At 41.1% G+C, this 22007-nt stretch overlaps 1 protein-coding gene across 1 annotated transcript in view; it reads left to right on the forward strand.

The window, feature by feature from the left end:
* The window catches only part of ELAVL2 (ELAV like RNA binding protein 2), a 125546-nt gene that overhangs the window by 101108 nt on the left and 2431 nt on the right, over positions 1–22007 (forward strand). Inside the window, exons 5-7 of the mRNA XM_016208769.2 lie at positions 11340–11493; positions 14639–14864; positions 21958–21996. Coding sequence (XP_016064255.1) covers positions 11340–11493; positions 14639–14864; positions 21958–21996 — 419 coding nt within the window. The remainder of the gene's footprint in view (positions 1–11339; positions 11494–14638; positions 14865–21957; positions 21997–22007) is intronic.

Genomic DNA, 22007 nt, shown 5'->3' on the forward strand with positions numbered 1-22007 from the left:
GGCCGCTTTGCTGAATGTTGGAGCCATGCTACAGTGTGACAAAATGTAGTCTGGTCCTTGATGTCATAGTGTAGTCGGGGAGACAGCACTGATTTATATGGCCATCATTTGGATGAATGGTAAGTGGATGAAGAGTGCAGTGGAGACGGATATGTCACTGGCTGTCAGGAGGCCTCTGCAATGCTTTCAGGGTGATAGGGTTTTTACAAAACAGGGTTTATCAAGCAGAGAAAGAAGAAAAGTATTAACACATGAAGGAATGTCTCATCCAAAGTCACACAGAGGCCTTTAAATGACATGTACTTTTTGGAAAAAACTTTCACCTGAAAAGTATAAATGGTACTTATTTTATCAAGTAACAGCCTTCTACAAAAAATGCTTGGTAGGAAAATTTGATGAAACTTAGCCCCATATTTTACATTTATCCTTCTTAGGTGAAGACCTAATTTATAAGAACTGTAGGGACAAATTTTGGGCAGGCTAATTCATTTGTTTGTGGACACAAAGATCCATGGTGACCTGTGAGGCTCAATTAATATATTTACAAATGGCACCAAGATGAAATTTTTCTACGGAGTATTGAGTGTCCACACAGAGATAAGAGCATTATATTTTCATTACTGTATGTATAAGTAGGTCAAAGAAGAGTTGGATATCTGAGTGAACATTGTAGCCAAGCGATTTTTCTTCTAGCTATAGAACAAAAGGAAACTTATTGCAGATAGTATTTAAATTAGCTTTTTATTGCCACACCCATTTTAACTATTCTCCTCACCTGGCTTACGATGGGAAAATACCTCCATATTGTACAAGTATATGACATACATGTTTGTGTAGACTGTCACTCCCCTGCTCATAAAAGCTGCACCTGAATCTGCCCCAGCTCACTGTTCCAGTGTTCGCATTGTCCTGCAGAATTTTTATCTTGGTTCAGCTGGGCTCTCTATCCTTGAATGTGCAAAACCTAAATCTTACCTCCAGCCTTGGGTCATCCTCTGCTTATGCCATTGTCATTGTTTAAAAGTTTTACTTGGCCATAAAATCATTTATTTTTCACTGCACATTACCTTTCTCTCCTGTGTGTGGTCTGCTCTCTGAGGGCAGGCATCTTTGTCTTCAGAGCATCTCACAGAATACTTATGCTTCTGTTTATAAATTCTTAGTGAGGAGGTTTTTCTATGTTGTTTATAAGAAATAGTAGAGACCTGCTCTGGATCCCCAAAGATGGAAAAATTCACAATTTAAGTGAAATTAAAAGTGCGACTCTGTCACTTCTTGGTAGGCGTTACTACTCATTGAAGATAGAGTCAAACTAAGGATGGGTCAAGGACTTACCTGCTGCTTTCTCTTTTCTACAATAAATGAAGATTTAACTATTGCTATTCCTTTAGGGAAGATTTTCTACAGAATGTCCCCGTGTCTGGGTCTTTGTCAGTCTCTCTCTTTGATATATTTTCTCTCTCTCTGTCAAACCTTAGGTGAAAGGGTGTGTGAAAGCCCTAGGGCGTGTCACCCACTGACACTGGCTGGTTGGGAACCCTTTTCTTTCCCCTGCATTCCCAATCTATGCTAGTTGGCTTTTGCTCTTAAACAGCTCCACTCTACTTACACCAGGTAGTGTGTCGTCCTTCCGCAAGTTTAACTTCCTAACTCAGCATTTCAGCCTGTTGACAGTGCCTCAGATATACTAGGTCCTCAAATACTACATGAGTGATATTGTAAGTTTATTCTTGGAGGTAAAGTTGTGGCAGGTATCTTGACAGTGCGGCTTTTGTTGGTGATTGCGTCTGATCAGCCTTAGAATCTTGAAAGAACCCTTAATAAGAAGCCGTTACTGGAGAATGGCTTTGGAAGAATTGGGTGAGGACATCTATTTTTCTATAAGCCAATTTAACTTGTATTGTTTCCAATGAAGCATAAAAAGCCAAGTAGTTTGGACAATTACCACACCTGCTAATCATCTTGCCTGAGAGGCACTTCAGAAATACCCCCTGCAGGATGCCTGCTTGGTGTATGTGTGTGTGTATAGGACATACATCTAAGAATTAGTTACAACCTTCTAGCAGATTAAAGCCTAGTAATATAAAAGCTCTGTAAGCGGAATGCAGCGTTGTTACCCTGGAAGGAGGCACTGAGGCAGCCTGCTGCTCCGGCTGTGTAGAAGCCCCAAACACATGGGAGTACTGAGACTGAGCGCTGAGATTTCCCTTCTTCCTTCAGTCTCTCTTCCATCCTTAGTATATTTAATGAAAGTGTCTAAAATGAAAAATTTACAGTACTACCTACTAGTGTAGCCTTCTTAGCACTATTTCATACTCTGTGAAATCATGTTGTGATTAGGCACCGATCGCACAGTGGCCCATTCCACATTCAGAAGCACATGTCACCTTAACCTGAAATAGCCTCTATTGCACGGAGTCCCTTTGTTCTTTCTACCACCGTCTTCCCCAAAAGTTATCCTCTGTTACTAATCCTGCACCTCACTTAAGGTTCTAGCAGATCTCAATGGGAGAGAGTGTGGTAGTGTGAGTGGAGACATAAAATTAAGTTGGCCTTTTGTACCAGCCCATTTAAAGATGCTGGTGTAGCCCGGCCTGCGTGGCTCAGCGGTTGAGCATCGACCTATGAACCAGGAGGTCACGGTTCGATTCCTGGTCAGGACACATGCCCGGGTTGCGGCTCCATCCCCAGGAGAGGCAGCCGATCAGTGACTCTCTCATCATTGATGTTTCTATTTCCCTCTCCCTTCCTCTCTCTGAAATCAATAAAAACAGATTTTTTTTTTTAAAAAAGTTGCTAGGTGTTGACCCTCCAGGTGGCAGGAAGACAGCCTTTTCTCGGGCTTCAGCCAGGCCTCAGGCTTTCACACGCTCTCAGTCGTCTGCCCCTGTCTTACAAAATACTCGTAATACTTTGTAATATCGTAATTACAAATTGTAATTACAAATTTGTATTACAAATTGTAATGTGATAATTAATATAAATTAATTTTGATAGTAACTGCCATGGATTTGAGAAAAGCCTTGTTTATTTTATCTTTGAACTGCTTTTCTGTTACTCTTTTCTGCCCCTTCCTTGTTTCCAGTTCTCCCTCTCTGTGTCCTCTTAGCTGATCTAAGAGACAATAGTAATATTTGAGTTTTTTCTTCCATAAATTGGGCATGTTGGTAATAATACCCAATTCATACACTTATGAGGATCAGTTGAGTTATATATGTAACATACCCGGCATAGTGCCTGGCACACGGGAAGCACTTAATAAATGTCGGGCTGTCATTTTCTGTGTTGTTACGATTTTATATACATGAAATCATTATGATGATTAAAGCATTACTATGGTTCTCCAGCTCTGTGTTAATCGTTTTATTATGCTATTTAATCCTGGTAAGGTCCCTGTGAGGTAAGGACTGTCAAACATCAAATGACAAATAAAGAAATGAAGGCTTGAAAGGACCTAAGGGAATTATTCCAGAGTTACATAACCGCCAAGCCGCAGAAGCCAGGCCTGGCCCCGGCTGTGTGACTCCGCGCCCTGTGATTTCACCCCTAACTTTGGGGAGCGCTGGTACAGGCCTTCATTCCCCCCACTGCTTCAGAGTACACTCTGCTGTAGCCAGAGCTTCCCAGTAACAGTGCACTCTCTTCTGCCTCCTCTTCATGTTGTTTAAAATTTTTAAAGGTTATGTGCCCAAATAAACACCAGATTTGTCACTTTTAATGTTAAAAGTAAGGGAATCTGCTTTCTGTGTCACCACCACTGACCCTTCCTAAGGCAGAGGGGGTGGGAATGGGCTCTGCTAGTTACAGCTGAGTCCGTCTATTTTTTGTCTCTGCCGCTTGAGTGCAATCGCTTTCTAAAATTTTAATGGGCTAAGCGATGGCTTGGGGTTTGGTTTTGGGTTTGGAAATGGAATATGGAACATGTTGATTGACAGATTCCTGCTTAGACCTTGGCATGACTAATCCTGCACCGCCCTGGTAGTGGATTCCGTTTAATCACCACCACTCCTTCCTCAGATGCCATATTCATTCCATCGCTCGGCTCGTGCTTTATTTTTTGTTAAATTCTTTACATACAGAGGTCTTTAGGAATTTGGGAGGTGTTTGCGGCTTCTCTGAGTTGCATTTCAAGGATATTTCTACGGTGGACTCCCTGTTGGCCTCGGTCAGCACAAGAGCCCTTTCTGAACCAAATGGGCCCTGCAGCCAAGCAGAAGCAGCAAGGGAAGGACAGATAGGACCTGCCAGCTACCCCACTTCAATAAAAAATGAAGATGTCTGTCAAGACAGCCTGTTTGGACCCTCATTTAATTGATACACATGGATGAAGCTGTTTTCGGTAGCATTTAATAAATTGTGCTCAGTGTAGTTTTTCAGAGGCTGAGTTTCAGATGTGTGAAAAGGAAATAATTTGCCAAGTCTCCAGTTTATGATTAGTTACTTAGTACAAATCTTTCAACCAGAGTACTTCTGTTTTCTGTGGCTGTTCGGTAGGTTGCGTGTTGCTTTAAACATTGCCATCTATGATCTCTTATGACATTATTCTTAGCTTCGTCTTTAACTTGGTCATAAGAATCAACTGCCTTGATGTTTATTTCTTACGTTTCATGACAACTTGAACAAGATGTGAAGCTGGGTATTCTGCTCCTGTAACACAACCACTTGTTGTTTTCACTTTCTGTTAAGTGGTATCCAATTAAAAAAAAAAAAAAGTAGGCATGTTTAATACTTAAGAGATTCTGACTATTCTAAGAACCTTTTAATTTAATTGGTGCAAACCACTAGTCAGGATTCTTAGTTAGGTTTTCTTTTCCACTCCCCTCCCTACCCCCACCAGTATTAGATTTTTTTCAAGCATTTAAATAATTCTCAGGAGTTACTAGAAGAAATATAGTGACTGTCGTAATGGAATGACTCATTTTGATTTTTTTCAGATTTTCGTATGCGTATATAAGAAGATAGTTAGCAAAGCTAAGGTTGTGACCCTCTTGAACATCTCTTCTGGTATTTCCTTGTAAATGTCTGATTGTCCTCCCAATAACTGTCATTTTGCTAGAAACTTGCATTGTTTCAGACTGCATCTTACAGCCAGTGGTTTAAAGGAAAACCCCTTGACAAAGAGTTAAGGCCCCTGAATCCTCCATTCAAATTTTTGTTTGATGTCTTTGGACACAACCAGGGACGTGAGAGAGCAGAAAGCTTTGGGACACTGAAGGTTGTGTGTGTCTATACAGAAGATGTACTCAGTGTCCTGAACATAAAGGACTAAGACATTTGGAATTAATCTTAAAGCATTAGGGAGCCCTGAGGGAGTTTTAGCAGAGCATAACACAATCAAATGTATTCCTTGGTATCTCTGAACTACTCGCTTGAATGAACAAATCTTTGTGTAGGCTTAAAGAATTCAACAAATCCAGTCTCAATAACATTTGAGGTTCCATCTGTATTTTCCATTGATGTAGTTTTTCTAAATTCTGTGTCTTGAAATATCTTTTAAAGGTAACTACCCTAATGTATAATTCCTTCTCTAAGCCTTCCTGTTAGGCCTGATTACTCCTTTTAGCTCTAACACCTTTGCTAGAGCTAATCTTTAGTGTTTTTTTAAAAAATATGAACAGCAGTTAACTTTGTTTAAATAGGCATAACTATGACCTTGTCCGCTACTTTCAGCTGGAGAGATTGAATGGAGCTTTAGTAGTGGCAAGTATCTACTTTTCAGGATGTTTATAGTCCTAGGTCAGTAATTGACAAGTGATAGAAGTTATTCAATGGTGATCTCGCCAGTGGGAGATTTTTCAAATGTCCTTAGTCTAATAAAGAAGGAATTGCTTGTTCATTTGTAGACCTTATCACTTTAATCTCTTGGCATTAATGCCCACTGTCACTGATCTTTTTGTTGATCACTCAGAGAAATGAGAGCAATTGTGTTTTTGGACAGAAGTGTTGTAAATGGACTTGTATTGAAAGTGATGTACAGGGATTTTAAACTTTACTATGTACATTTAGTAAAGTACCAATCATTATCCATATTTCCATTCTTTTTAATTCTGTGTAATTTGATTAACTAGGTTTCCTTTTGAATCCTCACCTGAGGATATGTTTTTACTGATTTGTAGAGGGGAAGGGGAATGGGGAGAGGAAGAGGGAGAGGGAGAAGGGGGAGAGAGAGAGAAACATCCATGTAAGAGAGAAACATTGACCATTTGCCTCGTGTACACACCTGGACCGGGAGTTCAAACCCACAACCTAGGTGTGTGCCCTGACTGGGAATCGAACCTACTATCCTTTTGGTGTACAGGACAGCGCTCCAAACAACTGGGGCTACCCAACCAGGGCCATTAACTTGTGTTTTGATAGCTCATTCTTCATGTGTGTATATGTGTTACTGGTCCTTGAATGCTTAATGTATAATTAGTTTTAGTTGCTGATGAAGAAATGGGTTTTTAATTATAAGAAATATACTGTGTTTCAAACTATTCCATTTTCGAGACCTAATTGCTTTGATAAATCTATTTTTATCTCTGTTCCGTCCAATCTGATCTCATTTGTGAAGAACACATTGAGAAGTCATTGGCTAGAGTATTTATCTGCGTGGTGCTTGTAACTGCTTCCCTTCCTTTCCCCTCAAGTAATCTCAGTATTGCTTGTCTTTGTTTATTATATTACTTGTAAGGTTGTGAGGAATTCCAGCATAAACCTAAGTTTTAAATTGCTATTACTGGAGTAGATTGGTGTTCAGTGTTGTACTCCCTGTATCATCTTTAAATATTTAAATTGCAGACTCTCTAGCTGCCTCTTAAATTAGACCCTTCACTTAGTAGTTTTGACATTTCATAACCTCGCTTCTCAGGCATTAAATATTCACCTGTTTAAATGGCAGTGAAAATTTAAAATCCAAACCCATCTATTAATCCAGAGAATGTTGATTGGAGAACAGCTTGCACTTGGTGAAAGAGTAGCTATTTTGACCCCACTGGGACATATGCTGGAGCTTCATCGTATTAAAGTATTTCTAATACAGAAATCTCCATAAAACAAAACCATCTCTTGGGTCTTCTCCAAGGGATTTTAATCTTGAAGAACCACAAAGATAGATGTGACGTTTTGAGGTTTAGGATAGCCCAAGAGAGGTTCTTGGTGAGTATTAAAGCAAGGCACACCAGTATGTGCTTCAAATCCACAGAAAAAAATCAGAAAGGGGAAGGCTGCTGACCATTGCCAGATGCAAAATCAATTGCCAGATGGAAGCAAGTTTCGATCTGGAAACTTAGTTGAATCTCCGACGGTGCAAGTCCTTACCCTACTGCAAGTCTTCTTCCTACTTTGGTCTAAGTATCTTTTCTGTTTATAATCCTTCAAGGTAGAAGGAGGAGAAGTATTTTCCTAGAAGGGGGATGTTGATGACAGTGCTATCCTTGGTAGAGCAAGGGAAAGGGAGCTGCTTTGTTCCCAGACACAATAAAGTCGCAGGGGTGAGACACAGCATGTTGGTCTGGGAGGGGACAGTTGCCCTTACAATATTTCGGGAAGTGGGCAGGGGTGGTGTATTACTCATTTAATTGCATTGCATTCTGAATATTAGACAGTAATAAAACTAATTTCAACATTCTAATGATGTGCAGTTTCTTTAGTTAATTGCAATTAGTAGCCACTCATCCTTTCCTTGGGAAAAGTGACTTTTAAAAAAAATTGATGGAAAATGAAATAAAATAATTTTTGACTTAATTAAATATTTCTAGTACCATCTTGTTTTCTGCTGTGCTCAGTTTCACTCAGTGTGTGTGTTTAAGAAACAACCAAAAGACATTTAATTTTTCTAAACTCCAGAACAAGTAAGTGTACTAAGCTAGCTACTATAGTGTGATATTGTGGCAGAGAAACTGGACAAGTAGACAAGAACACAGGGTCAGAGATCAGAGTTTGAATCAGGAATTTAACCTTATGTATAACCTTAGGCACGTTATTTATCTTTTCTATACTTATTTCCCTAGCAATAAAATACTAATATGTGCCCTGCCTACCTCACAGGGTTGTTGTGAGGCACAAACAAAACATTGTATTTGAAAATGCTTTGTAAACAAAGTCTCAGAAGCCCCCTAAGTGTAAGGTCAATGGAAACAGTATTTGTTACCCCCATGAGTTTACATGAAATTTAGTGCCTCTGCCCTGGCTATGGTGATTTAAACCAGTTCATTGACAAAGTTACTGAAAAATACTGTTTTGAGATTTGTTATTGGTTCTTGGAGTCCTTGAAATATGCTGTGTGCTAAAACTGTACCCAGGATTTGTCTTAATGGAGACACAGAAATTATTGTTATGAAGGAAGCAGTTTATACCTACAAATCTCTAGAAACAGACACAACATGCCAGGCAGGGCCACGTGGGGAAGCACCAGGGACAGTCAGGGGTCAGAGAGGAAAGGGCAGAGCCTGGCTCGGAGCCTTTATTGGGATTCTAGTGGGAAAGAAAGGGTGAGGCAGGGTAGAGTATGGTAAGTAAATATGGCATTAGATAGTTGGAATAATTTTGGAGGGCTCTGGGCTACAGGGTTGGTCCCTATTTGTGTAATACCTGGCCCTGGAGTGATTAAGGGCAGGAGAAATATTGGTTTGATGAGTTTGGAAATATTGGTTTGGTGTGCTCACGGGGGGGGGGGGGGGGGGGGGGCATTTACTATCTCTAGGACTTAGCTGTCCCTGGGATGGGCAGGCTCTTCAGGATCAAGGCCCTACAGGTATCAAAAATACAGAAAATAAGAAAATATAGTCAGTTCAGGCTGGGAATTAAAAAAGCAATGTGAACTGAAGGAAAAATAAAAGCAGATAACATAACTGACCCAAGTATGTTTTCAAAGCTTTTATATAAGCACTAAATATAAACCTGTTTTCCTAAATATATTTTAGGAAGACTTTTAAAACACTCCACCCACACTCCTCAGAAATGCACAAAGCAGTAAATGTCACTGCATGAGTAAATTTTCTGGAACACAGTAATGGACTCAGGTTACTCTCAAGTTTAATAGTCTGGGTCCTTACCTACATTTTCAGATGCATGTAGAGATAAGTAGTATTTATAATATAGTCACCTAGTTTTTTAGGTTTTGTGCTCAGCATTTTATGTGCATTAGAGATTTTATTTAATTATTCCTAATAACCATAAAAAACCAGTATAATTATGTGGTAATAGACTTAAAGAATTTGTCCAGGTTCACAGAGCCCTCCATGAATTGAACCTAGTTTTGAGGCCAGGCACATTGGCTAGAGAGATGTCACCTTGACCTACTGTTACACTATTTTCATGCCGTGTTTGAGCTCATGGAGAGCCTGCCTGCCTCTGCCTGCTTCATCAGCCACTGGAAGTTAGCCTCCTAACTTTGAGAATGTATAGATGCTTACTGTGTTGCCCGTGGGAAGTCGCTCTTCATAAAGGGAACACTTCGTTCACATGATCTGGGGCAGACTAACAGCTGACGTGCTGAGAGCTCCCTGCTCCTGAAATAAAGACGTGCATGCAGTCCATTAGACACCGGGGAGTCCAAGCAGTGGGATTTTAGCTTACCCAGATAATTGGGAATTGTTCTTTAGAAAAGAAATTGGCTACTCATGTATTCACATCCATTGAATGTATAAATAATTCATTGACTTTATGTTTCTGTCAGTTTATAGCTGTCCCAAGACTAGAGTCCATTTCAGTTGCTTTGTTGATCACTTGGAATTTTCCTTCATTATTTTTCACTTACGTTATCATTCCACAAGTTCATTTTTCCTTAAGTTCATTGTTCTTAAGGGTTTAAGCTTAGAGAAAAAAGAGTAGCATATGAATAATGACCTATCTTCTCTCCACCACTATTCTGAATTCCTTTTGTCTGTAGGACAGGACAGTGCTAATGTGACTTCCAAATATAGCTTTTGGCACAACAGGTATATTTTCACTTGTTAATAAGCAAACTTACTGAATAAAGGATAAGAGTATTAAATTTTAACACTGCTAGGACAGGGGTGAAAGATAGTAAGACCTTTTATAAAGTAGTATAAAACCTGGCTTGCTTCCCCCCCCCCCGGAAATTAAAAAAAAAAAAAAAAAGTCATTACACATAGAGCTGTGAGCATGATTTAAACCATGGAGAAAATGTTTCGTATCAAAAGCTGTATAAATTGAAAAGTTTTTTTTAAAAAAGCAATGAAGTAGATTAAAAGTGGATACTAATGGATGAAATGAGCAGGCAGAAGTTACGGTACCCCAGTAAGTCCACCCTAGAATTAGTCCTAGAATTTGCCTTTTTTATGAACAATTTGGAAGATGGAGTATATTGTGGAATTTAGATCTTTTTAGGTAATCCAAAAGAGTTTACAGTTTAACCAAAGAGGATGTGATCAGGAATAGCACCCGAGACTCAGAGCTATCTAGAAATTGGCAGAATTAGATTGTAGGCAAAGAGCAATCGATTACAATTCGGGCAAGATCTAGATGACTTGATGAACTGTCCCTTAAATGCTGTGGTCCAAGAAGCTGCTGTGGACCCATAGGATCAGTGGGGTATTAGATTGGCTTTATTCAGCAGATATTTTAGCATCTATCATGTGCCAAGAGACTGAGGATACAGTGATAAGAGAGAGGGCTGTGGAGCTTATGTAATGTTGATTATAAACAAATATACTTGGACTTATTTGGCCTTTCATCCTTGTAGGATTTTGGATACTGTGTCTCAAAGATAGGAAACTTTTAGAAAGGATACATAAAATGGCAGGTAACGTCAATCAATGGACTTAAATCTTTTGAAATCAAGATTAAAAAGACTTGTGGGCAAGAAGACAATAGACAGGATAATAGGGGATACAGCTCATTCACGTTTAAATTTAGAGGTGATAGCTATTTTGGAATAATCAAAAGGGCATACTTAATGATAATCGGGTAAATTGTTTAGAAATGTGGCACCACCTCCCCCAGAGATGGGAAACTCTCGAAAACAGGTCACAAAAATATCAGATGAAATTAGTCTTTAAGCTTAGTCATTTAATTGAGCCTAAATCCCTGGTTTAGGTAGTTGGCCTCATTGTCAACCACTAGTAGCACCGTGCTGTGTGTGTCACCGGTCTGTTTGGAAACGTACAAATCTAGGGGTAAACACACTCTTCTCTCTGCCCAGGGGGGATGGCCATTCCCATTGGTTTAGAATTTCTCCTGCAATAAGTAGCAGTCATCGCTGGGCTTCCTTTAACTTCAGTGTTTGTTGTATGCTTCCTACGGAAAAACCACTAAATAACTTGAGGCAGTCTTTGAGGTTCTGAAGGGAGGTGATTGAGTTTGCACACACGTCTAATTTTATTTCCCTGTTCCAGGTTTCCTATGCTCGCCCAAGTTCAGCTTCTATCCGAGATGCAAATTTGTACGTCAGTGGACTCCCGAAAACGATGACTCAGAAGGAGCTGGAACAGCTTTTCTCACAATACGGCCGCATCATTACTTCTCGAATCCTTGTTGACCAGGTCACTGGTAAGTAGGCAGCCGCTCTGGGTAATCTTTCACATTTCTGACTGGCAGGTTGTGAAATATGCTGCCTTCCCATACAGCAATCTTGCCTCCAGAACACATCAAAGGTATATGTGGGCCAGAAAATGCAATTTTCTGCCGGAATTGTTCATAAATATGCATGGATAAAAATAGATTGCGGAGTGGAATGAGTGAGCTTGAGTCACTGCCACCCTGAAGGTGCAGGTTTGAAGCCTGTTTCATGGCTTGTAATAAATTTACAGATGCTATAATCTTCATTTCCAAGCTGCTGCGTGAAAAAAGCGCCCACCCTCCTTATAAAGTACTAATAAACAATTTTATTTTTGTAAAAAGCATAGTTTAATGCAGCCACATGCAGCCAGTTCTCCAAGGGAGGATTACACCTCAGCTACACTGGTAATTGCTGTTCAGGCTGTTTCCCAGGCCGGTGCTGTGTGTCACAGGCACGTGTAAGATTGCAGATTTTGAATGTTAAGCATTTATTTTATGCCTAATGTTAACTTTTAACCAAACGGAAAGGAGAAGACTAGTATGTTTATTAAAACTTTCGTATGTCAGGGAGCTCTTTTGTAAAGCTTTTAGTTAGAGAAAAGCTAGCAGCATAGATTTGATTATGGATCTAAAAAATAAAGTACAGTTTTCTATTATAAGCGCAATACTTATTCTTTTAAAAAATACTGAAAAATAGAGAAATAATGGCAAGAGGGGAGAACCACCTGTAGTGCCATAGACTCGAGCAGACACATGAAGATTTGTGGGTTTTAAAACCTATCCTTGGGCAAGGATTACAAAAAAACAAAAAGGGTTTTTGTGGATCTTTAAAAAGAAAATAGGTTTTCCTCTTTTCTCTCTCTGTGTTCTTTCTCCCCTGTCACTCTGACTGCTTTTCTCTCCTCTTATCCTGTCTGTCTCTCCTTACAGTGATGAGACCACTAGAGATGCATTGTGTACTAGAGCGTCATAGCTTGTTTTTAAAAGAGATGGATTAACCATGGAATTAAATCAGGCCAAGTTTTTAATTCTCCAAGTGAAGACCAATTAGTTGATCTGAATTTGGTCAGAAGCCACCCGTGGTTCGCCCCCCTGTGCTGAGGCTAACCGCCACACTTCCGAGGTCTGGGCACAGCGGTGGCTGCCATCACACCATGCTTGGGAGAATGGCCTGGAGGTTCTGCTCTATGGAGAAAATTTAGTCTAGTGAGGGTGTATAAAAATAGTCTTCTCAGCTGCATTCCGTAACCTTCCTTTCACATTCTCACATGATATGTTGTATCACACAGACTGGTAATGGGGTAAAATAGATATTCAGGCCTAAAAATTTAGATAAATTTGTTTACATCAACAAAAGTGCCCTTTGGTTTTGTTCATATCAGTCATGCTTTTTAATGAGGACTCTGAATTGAGAGTAAGTGGCACCTGTGTTACTGAAAGTCCTTGTCTGAACTGCAAGCCCATCCTGAGTAAGTAGGCTCACAAGGACCTGCTTTGCCACCTGGTTTAGTCAGTGGGTCTCAAGTGCACTCAGGCATCTGCAGCAACAGCACCCTGCTGGGACTTTGTTAGAAACGCAAATTCTTGGGCCCCACCCCAAACCTAATGAATAAAACTCTTAGGGTGGGCCTGTTACCGGCCCTTCAGGTTATTGGGATGCGTGCTTAGGTGTGAGGACTCCCCATTCAGATGACAGGCTGTGTAGAGAGGTCATTTCATTGCTAATCTGATGCTTTCCAAATGGAATAGTTAAGTCCCAGGGGTTACTAATTCTTAATAGGAGCTGGTAGATAACTAAAATAATACATTTTCTGGCATTTCACCATTTCATCTTTATACCTACAGCTTTCAAGGCAAAATTGCTCACTTAACCTGAAATGACAAACCCTGCAATTTTGTTACTCACCCATCAGGTGGTAATAATGTACAAGGGATATAGTTAAAATAGGGAAGGTAAAGCGATAGATGCTGTCTGAGATAAGCGTACGTGGAAAAAATCCCTCCCTTACCTTAGAATAGAATTCCAAGCCATTGACCTTACACAGTATTAACTTTAAAGCAAGTAAACCTTCAGTCCTTCTTAAATTTTCCGTAAACATGATGGTCTAGTGCTTTTTCTCAGCCCATCTTTCCCAATAACCTCTCATTCTTTTCTTCGATGACATACTCTGAATCATCTAGACTTTTCTAGCTACTAGTCTCAAGCTGGTACTGCTGGTGCCGATTTGCTTGCCAAGAAAGTGTTTCCCTGCAACTGCTCATCTCACGATGGCCAGCTACGGCCACCCCTACTGGCCTGTTTAGCTAATTAAATGGAATGAGCCGGGTTTCCCTCTACCATTTCTCAAAAGCTAGGTAGGTATTTGGTCATCCCTCCGCTTCCCCATTCTTGTCTCTCAGTGTGGGAACAGCATGAGGCAGGGAATGGCATCCCATGGTCAGGAGTAACACTGCTAAAGCCAGGGCGCTTTGAGGCGTTACTTCCGTTATATTTATTTTTAAAATCTGGATCCTCTTTTACCTCTTTAATAAAGTACAGCTCATTTAAAGCAGTGGAGAAGCTTCAGGGAACCAGAAAAGCCTCTTCAGACAGTTTTCTTAAAGGACCAGCATGCTATACAATATTATTAAGTTGAATTATATTAAAAAATTTGGCTGAAATAAATCTTTCTACCACTGTGCATGTATTTTTAGCATAGCTTGTAAGCATTTTTTGCAAGTGCCTGGTTCTGTTCTCCTTGCTACAAGAAAAGGAGCTACTGTGCCCGTCGTTTCTGAGCTTTTTGTCCAGTAGCATAATTTGAAAAATGAAACTCAGGCAAGTTGTTGACATTATTAAAGAGTATTGAGGGGAGAGAAGGCGGGAGAGAGAAAACACGGACAGAGCAGTGTGTTTTCTCTTCTTAGCTTATTGGTAGGTATGTGATAATGGGTATTCAAATTGTACAGGTGACTTCACGCATTAAAAAATACTAAATTGTGACTCTAGACTGAAGTCTTCCTCTGATTTTGTGGCAGATGTTATGTGTGGGTGAAAACACATTCTTGAGAAGGAAAAATTAATTTATCCTTTCTTCTTTCCCTCCTCTCTCTTTCCACTCTCTCTTTCCCAAATCCTTACCCAAACCTACCATAGGCATATCAAGGGGTGTAGGGTTTATCCGATTTGACAAGCGGATTGAGGCAGAAGAAGCTATCAAAGGCCTAAACGGCCAGAAACCTCCTGGTGCCACAGAGCCAATCACTGTAAAGTTTGCTAATAATCCAAGCCAAAAAACCAATCAGGCCATCCTTTCCCAGCTGTACCAGTCTCCAAACAGAAGGTATCCAGGACCATTAGCTCAGCAGGCACAGCGTTTTAGGTAAGTCTGGTCTGGTTCTTATGCCCAGCTCCTAAACTCAGCGCTCTCAGGTTCACTGTCCAGTACCTTTATTAACAGGATCTCTGCTTTGCTGTTATTGTCATTGCTGTTTTCTTTCTTTCTCTTACGGCACAGAGAAAACCTACTTGGGAAGTGTCTTTTGTAAACATTGTAGGTGGGGACAAAAGGACCTACAGCAGTGAATCTCAACAGGGCAGGGGGAGAGGAGGGTGGGTGGTGTAATTTTGCCCATCAGGGGACATTTGGCAGTGTTTGGAGACAATGTGTGTTGGCGTAACTTGGGTGGAGGGTGCTACTGGCATCTAGTGGGTAGAGGCCAGGGATGCAGCTGAACATCTCATAACGTACATGTAGCCCCAACAACAAGAAATTATCCAGCCACAAACATCAATAGTGCCAAGGTTGAGACGCCCTGACCTCTGTAGGTTACTGGATTCTTCTTAACCATTTCCAGTGCTTTCGATTTCCCCTTTTTAGTTTTTTTTTCTCCATAACATTTTATCCTCCTGTTTCCTTTTTTAGGTCAGATCTTTCAGTTACTTTGGTTTATAATAGGTGCACCACTAAGGATATATAACCTGTTTGACTACATTAAGTTCCTACAAATGGGTCTGTATTAAAAATTTTATAGGGGTTGGCAAACCTTTACTGTAATGGGCCAGCTAGTAAATATTTTAGACTTTATGGGTCACAGTCTCTATTTATGTCTTTAAAACACACACACACACACACACACACACACACACAGAGAGAGAAAACACACAAGTCTTTAAAAATGTAAAAACCATTCTTAGCTCCTGGGCTCTCCTGAAACAGATGGCAGTCTGGATTTGGCCTGTGGGTGGTAGTTTTCAGACCCCTGTATATATCCATCGAATGCTCATGCATCTTTAGCTCAAAGAAGATATTCTTTCTTGTAGATAAGCATAAATATTCCAATTTTTAAGTTCTATTCAAACCCTGAGGTAACCAAACCAAGTCATTAAAAAAAATCCCTAATTTGCATGTGACAAGAACAGTGACTTTAAGATGTTAAGCAGTGCAGGAAGCACAATCACTCAGTTTTTATTTCCCAGAACATTTTTTAATATCCTTTTTGGCCATATGGTGTACTGCAGCCATAGTGCCATCTAACCCCATGCTAATTTTTTTTTAAAATCACAAGTGCATATTAATTTTCTTTCCTTGCTGGGGCAGAATAGTTACATATCAAAGATATTGTCACAAATGTAGCTTAATAAGGAGTTACCTGTTTTCAAGCTTATATCACATGCATTTTTTTCATTGGGGTATTTAAAGCACTAAAAATGTGGGGATAAAAATCAGTCAAATATCTCCCTTTACAAATAACAATTATGTCACCCAAGGTATGAGAGAGAAATCTGCTATTAACACCACTTAGGGTGTTCAATTCCTACTTAGGGTGGCTCTTGCTCGGGAGAAGAGGTGATACGTTCAGACGGCTCTGTTTGGAACTGGATGACTGGGTACCAGTTGATTGAGCCTTGTGTTCACTTTGTGCTTTAACTTTGTGAGGTTAAAAAAAAAAAAAGGCATTGCCTGGCTGCCTTGGCTCAGCAGTTGAGCATTGACCTAGGATCCTGGAGATGGAGGTTCGATTCCCAGTCAGGGCACATGCAGGGTTGCAGGCTTGAGCCCCAGTGGGGGCGTGCAGGAGGCAGCCAGTCAATGACTCTCTCATCATTGATGTTTCTATCTCTCCCTCTCCCTTCCTCTCTCTGAAATCAATAAAATACATATTTAAAAACAAACAAACAGCATTGGCAGAAAGGAAACACTGCCCCCCTTGCCTGCGGTGGGTGTAGTGGGGATGGGCTGGCGGGAGGCTGCGTGGGGCTGCTTGGTGCTTGGCCTTGGGGAGAAAGAGATCCTATAAAGCCTTGTTTTCTTTCTTTCATCCTTTAGCTCTGCCTGTAGGTTTCCTCTGTGGCATCTTGAGTGAACAGTAACTTTGTGCAAGTTTAGCACAGACCAGCTTGAAGGAATTCTGGAGGTGTTTCCTAGGCAGACCAGCTCATTACCGTCTACTGGTCTACTATCAGAGCTCTTTGGGCTTAAAGGAAAGCTCTTTGGAACTTGTTGATTTTCACACTGTGAAAGTATAAAATGTTTGATGTTGGGAGAAAGCTGTGTTAGTTTAAGTTGTTATTTTTGGTGTTTCTGATTTAAGCTCTGGCTTTTGTTTTATGGTGTTTATTAAGCAAAACTGTGTTCTTAGAATCAAGACTGAATTCTGAGGAAGACTGGGTGAAAGGACTGACATGACAGGATCTTCAGGGGAATCCCTGATTTCTGAACCGGCTGGCATGGGGTGACTCAGCCCGTAGGTGGTGGGTAACCTCCTCATCTGCTCTCAGCTTGACCTTCGCCCTGCGTGCTCTGTGCCCGTTGGTCTCACTTGGGGAGAGTTTTACGGGATGTTCTGATGGTCAAATTTGATAGCTTTTAAAATATCTTGTGCCCATTCTGTGCTCTTATCTTTTAGCTCTGTATGTTATTAATTTGGAAATTCTTCCTTTCTTTAGCTCCTATAAAATTTTGTTTTGTTTTGGGGGGAGATAAGAGTTGTCTGTTGTAAGGGAAATTTGGTTTCAGATCCTAACTCTTGTATCCATCACTCCACTTCGCAGTCTTCCCAAAACCTCTGTCCAGGTGGTAAGTTAAGAGCTAGTCTTTGAGCTCAGGGGAGGTGATTGGTCTAGAGGGAGTGTTCGAAGAAATTGGGAGCCTTATTCCTAGAGCTCATATTTAACCCAGTGTGTGTTTGGTTGCATTTTAAAAATACCTTTAAAAACTTGGCTGTTGTTAACTTGATCCCCCCCCGTTGAATTCAGGTTGAATCTTCTTTCACCACATAAAGACTCTTGAATTAAGGAGTTGCCTGTTTGTTGGTATTTTGCTCTTCTCTGGTTTAGGTCTAGGTCTAGGTCATTACACAAATATTTTGTCCCTAATATCTGTGCCCTAATGCTCCTAGCCTTGAGTTTGTCATTTTCCAGTGGACACTTAGAAAACTTCTCCCTGGGTTTTTATGTTGTCATGGTAAATACCCTGGGAGCAGAGAGAGAGGAGAACACAAATTATAAGTGTTATAATAATTAAGGATACCTTTAATAGCCATGACATGCATATCTTTTAAAGTTAAAAAATGAAAATCTGTGTAATAAGGGTTAAGTTTAAATGTGGGCCTGTGAAGTTTATGACTTAGTCAACCCACATGAATAATTAGAGCATTATCATGAGCATTGCTGATCTAATATGGTTATTTAATTGACTGCAGTTTTCAAAATAAAGCCATTCTTATTTATTTGGATGGATAGTGTAATGTAAGCCCCTTAAGTATATTCTTGGGACACGGTGTCTGAATTAAACGTTTGGCCGGTTTTTCCATCTCTCTTCCTGTGCAGCAGCTTTAATTTTATTGAACGTGAGCTAGTCTAATGGCCTGTGCGCCTGCTTCCGCGAGCCTTGATCAGCACTTGTGTTGCATTTAAGGCATTTGCTGGTTGCACTATCACGATTTCCTTTTGGAAGAGACTGGTATCAATTCTCCTGAATGATTTTTTCTCTCTTAGAGAACGAATGGTACCGTCTAATTGGATAAGGGGGTAAGTTGGTGATCGTGTTGTGGTTTAATGTCAAATCAGATCCTGTCAGTGCTTTGGAGCATTTTTGAGAGCCATTATTTTTAGGGTCCGGAGTTTTTATTCTCTTACGTATTAGAAGTAATCGCTCTTTGTATTTTTATTTGACTTGAATCAATTTTGTATTTTCTCTTTTACTTGCGTGTGAGTCACAGTGTGTCTCATAGTATTTACTCCCATAGTGTGTCAGCTAAATTTCTTGGAAACTGGGCAGGTGCCCTTAATTTTATTCTTTACTTATAAACACCTAGCTTTGAAATGGCAATGCTCTACCTAATATATTAGTCCAGTCGAAATACCACCTAGTTGTAGTCTGAGTTGTAGTCTTATTACTAGAAGTGTATGTATTTGTATCCCCAGCTTATATGTTTTCATAAATTATATGCCCGGGGGCTTGTGCCGTTGCATTTGTTAACTCATAAACCCTGGTCAGACAGCAGATGAAGATGGGCTACAGATGACGTAAGCAGGACATCAGATGTCTTGCTAATTATGTTGATGGTTTATATTTCATTTACCATTATCTTAATAAATAATATACCTTTTTAAAGGAAGAGTCATAAGATTTATCTTAATTTTGAACTTCTGGTCTGACTTCACGTGAGACATGTTGGATTGTCTGTGTCTCGCCTCAAAATGTAGTTTGTACTCGGAGCAGAAGAAATAATCAGTTCTCCCTTTTCTCATGCCTGGGGCTTTCCTTGCTGTTGTCAGCCTCGCTCTGGTCGTGGTGGTGACGACGATTTCTGCAGGAGTATTTTTGAAGCTACCTCTGTTTTGAGGAGTACTTTAATTAAAGCTGGGGTTATGTATCTAATCCTCCATATCCACTCAACGAGTTATGTGTAAAGTGGACCGTATCCAAGCTAAAGGTCAGGCGAAAGTGTCACTGTCCCTTTGAGGACTGCGTCGTCTTCCCTCAGGATGGTATGCGATGCACGGGCATTAAGCCAGGGTACTGGGTGCGGTGCGCCGATTAAATGTGAGTAAAGAATACTTTTTTTAGAGTTTAAAAATACATATTTAATAGCCACTTGAGTATTTCTCAGCCACACTGCCCTGGGTCATCTTGCATACCCCACGGCTCGTTCTGGAGGCTGTTACTTGGTCTCCCTTGAACATTGGCTTCCGTTTGTAAATGACCACTCATGGAAGAAGGCTGTCCTTGAGCTCTGGGCAGACCCAGGGAGGGGGTGATTCTGCAGAGTAAGGGGGTCCCGTGTCTCAGCTAACTGTAAACAGGGCGGTTACGAGGTAACGTGGTGCGGCATGTGCCACGATCTCTTATAACCGCCTAGTTTGGTTTTCCGGCTGCTGCGAGCCTTGTGTGCGTGGTACCCACGTGGAGCCCCCTGCCTTCCCCTGGCTCTCATGGAAACGGGGGGGTGTGTTCCTGAGAGAGGAGAAAGTACTGCTGGACCCACCTGCATGCAGGCAGGAGTTTCAGCATCACCTAGGTCCTGTTCCATCTCTGTCTTTTGGTTGGTGTCTAAGCCGCTGGTGGTGGAGTGTGACCGTCCCTACCTGGGCCCAGTTAATGGGCAGAGATGACATAACTCTATTTTGAGTGAATCAGTAAGGTTGCCTGTGCCTCTGGACCTTTCTGCATTTTCGAAAGACCTCCGAGTCTCAATATGCTCTTCTGTTCTACAGGTGTCATGCCAGATGCATCCAGTATTGATGATTCCAGCAATTTTGTGAAATTTTCTGTATCTTATTACTTTATGGTTGGTGATAGACTCTGTGTGCCTCTTAATTCCTGCTATTCCTGGCCTTTATTTTGGAGTAGAAAGACATGGCACCTTGGACTGTAGTCATCACCTCCTCAGAAAACAAACCCCTCCACTGTGCAGCCTCCACACGCGCTCTCCCGGGCGTGTGCACTCAGGCTCCCCAGCCGGCCTCCTGATGGTTTTTATTCTGGATTAAGCAGTGACGGATAATGTTGGTAACCTCGCCGCTTTATTCAGTCAGTAGCTGTTTACTCCAAACCTGTGATTCAGGCTTGTGCTCCCTGCTGGGTGCTGCAGCGAGGATGAACTGTCCCTGGTCCTGAGAGGGTGGTGGGACAAGACACACAGACACCCCCCCATACACCCGTCATTGTGATTTGCTCTGTTTCCTTACACTTTGCATTATTACATCAGCCCAGTTCTTTCTTTACATTTTTATAAAGCACGCAAAATGCCCAGGGGAATAGGACTGTGTGAGATTCCTTTTCCAGTTTGGAAAGACCAGAAAGATATGTTTTTCAGCTTTTATAAAGCTAGAAGGAGCTGCTTTCTCAAGTGTGCTTTAGCTTCACTTGAGGCCACAGGTAGTTAGACTATAAAGTTGAAACATTGAATTTTTAAACTTGCCTTTCACATGAGGATTAAGAGAGAGAAAAATTATTTCCCTGACCCAGGTCTTCCTTGGAGAGTGTTGGAGATTGTGGCCCTTAAGGGTGGTTAGCTGGGCAATGTGTTAAGTTGTGCTCACCTCCACTAAACACGTGTAATTAGTTGGTATGCGTTGTGGAAATTTGGAACTGATAAATCAGGTACCATAAAATCCATTTTTTTTTTTGAAGTAGGAAAAAGATACAGAGAATTTTGAAGGGTACCCACCCACCCCAGCTGCTTTCTTTTTAAAACATTGAAGAGAAGTTCAGCCTGGTTGGTTTGTTTCTACCTGGCTTCTTACACCTTGAGTAGGGCTACACTCCTTGCAGGAAAATAAGGCTCAGGCTCCGGGTCTGACGCCTCCGTCTGGCTCCTGGCTCACCGGAGCAGGGGGTCTCTCGTGTTTCTTGCTCTGGATCTTAGCTGAGCACATTGAGAAACGGGAGGTTTAGCTGAGGTTGTGTATAAGGTTCTTTCTACCTGTTATAACACCACTTTGGTTCTAAGAAATGAAAGTCCTTCAGTGTTGGGAGGGTGAAGGGAAGTTTAACTTCAGAGTTGAGTGTCACTGCCACCATTGACTCGTCCTGTGGCCTTGGCCAGGTCACTTAAACTGTGTGCCTCAGTGTACTCAGCACCCAATAGAGTTATGAAAATTAGAAGTAATATTAAGTACATGCAGGTGTATGTGGAGCACTTAGAACTTACCTGGCAAAGTGTGAGAACCCAAACGTTAGCTGTTCTAGAACCTCCACGTTTCCTCTCTGAAGGGTTTTCTCCCATGACCACCAGTGTGTGCCCTGTGTTGCACTGGCCCTTGTAGAGATTATACACTGTACCCATCGGCAGGGCGAGTGTCTTACGGCAGTGGGTACCCATTGTCTGTGAAAAGCCCCAATTTTTGACTTCACATGCCATTAATATACAGCTGTCCCCTCGGATGATGGCAGTAACAAGCCCAGTTTTCGTGGACATCAAGGGGAAAAATTAAAAACTGAAATTTGCTAAATGTGTGTTTTGCAGGTTGGACAATCTGCTCAATATGGCTTATGGAGTGAAGAGGTAATGATAGA

Source organism: Miniopterus natalensis, chromosome 12 (genome assembly GCF_054644295.1).
Source record: "Miniopterus natalensis isolate mMinNat1 chromosome 12, mMinNat1.hap1, whole genome shotgun sequence".
Lineage (NCBI taxonomy): Eukaryota > Metazoa > Chordata > Mammalia > Chiroptera > Miniopteridae > Miniopterus > Miniopterus natalensis.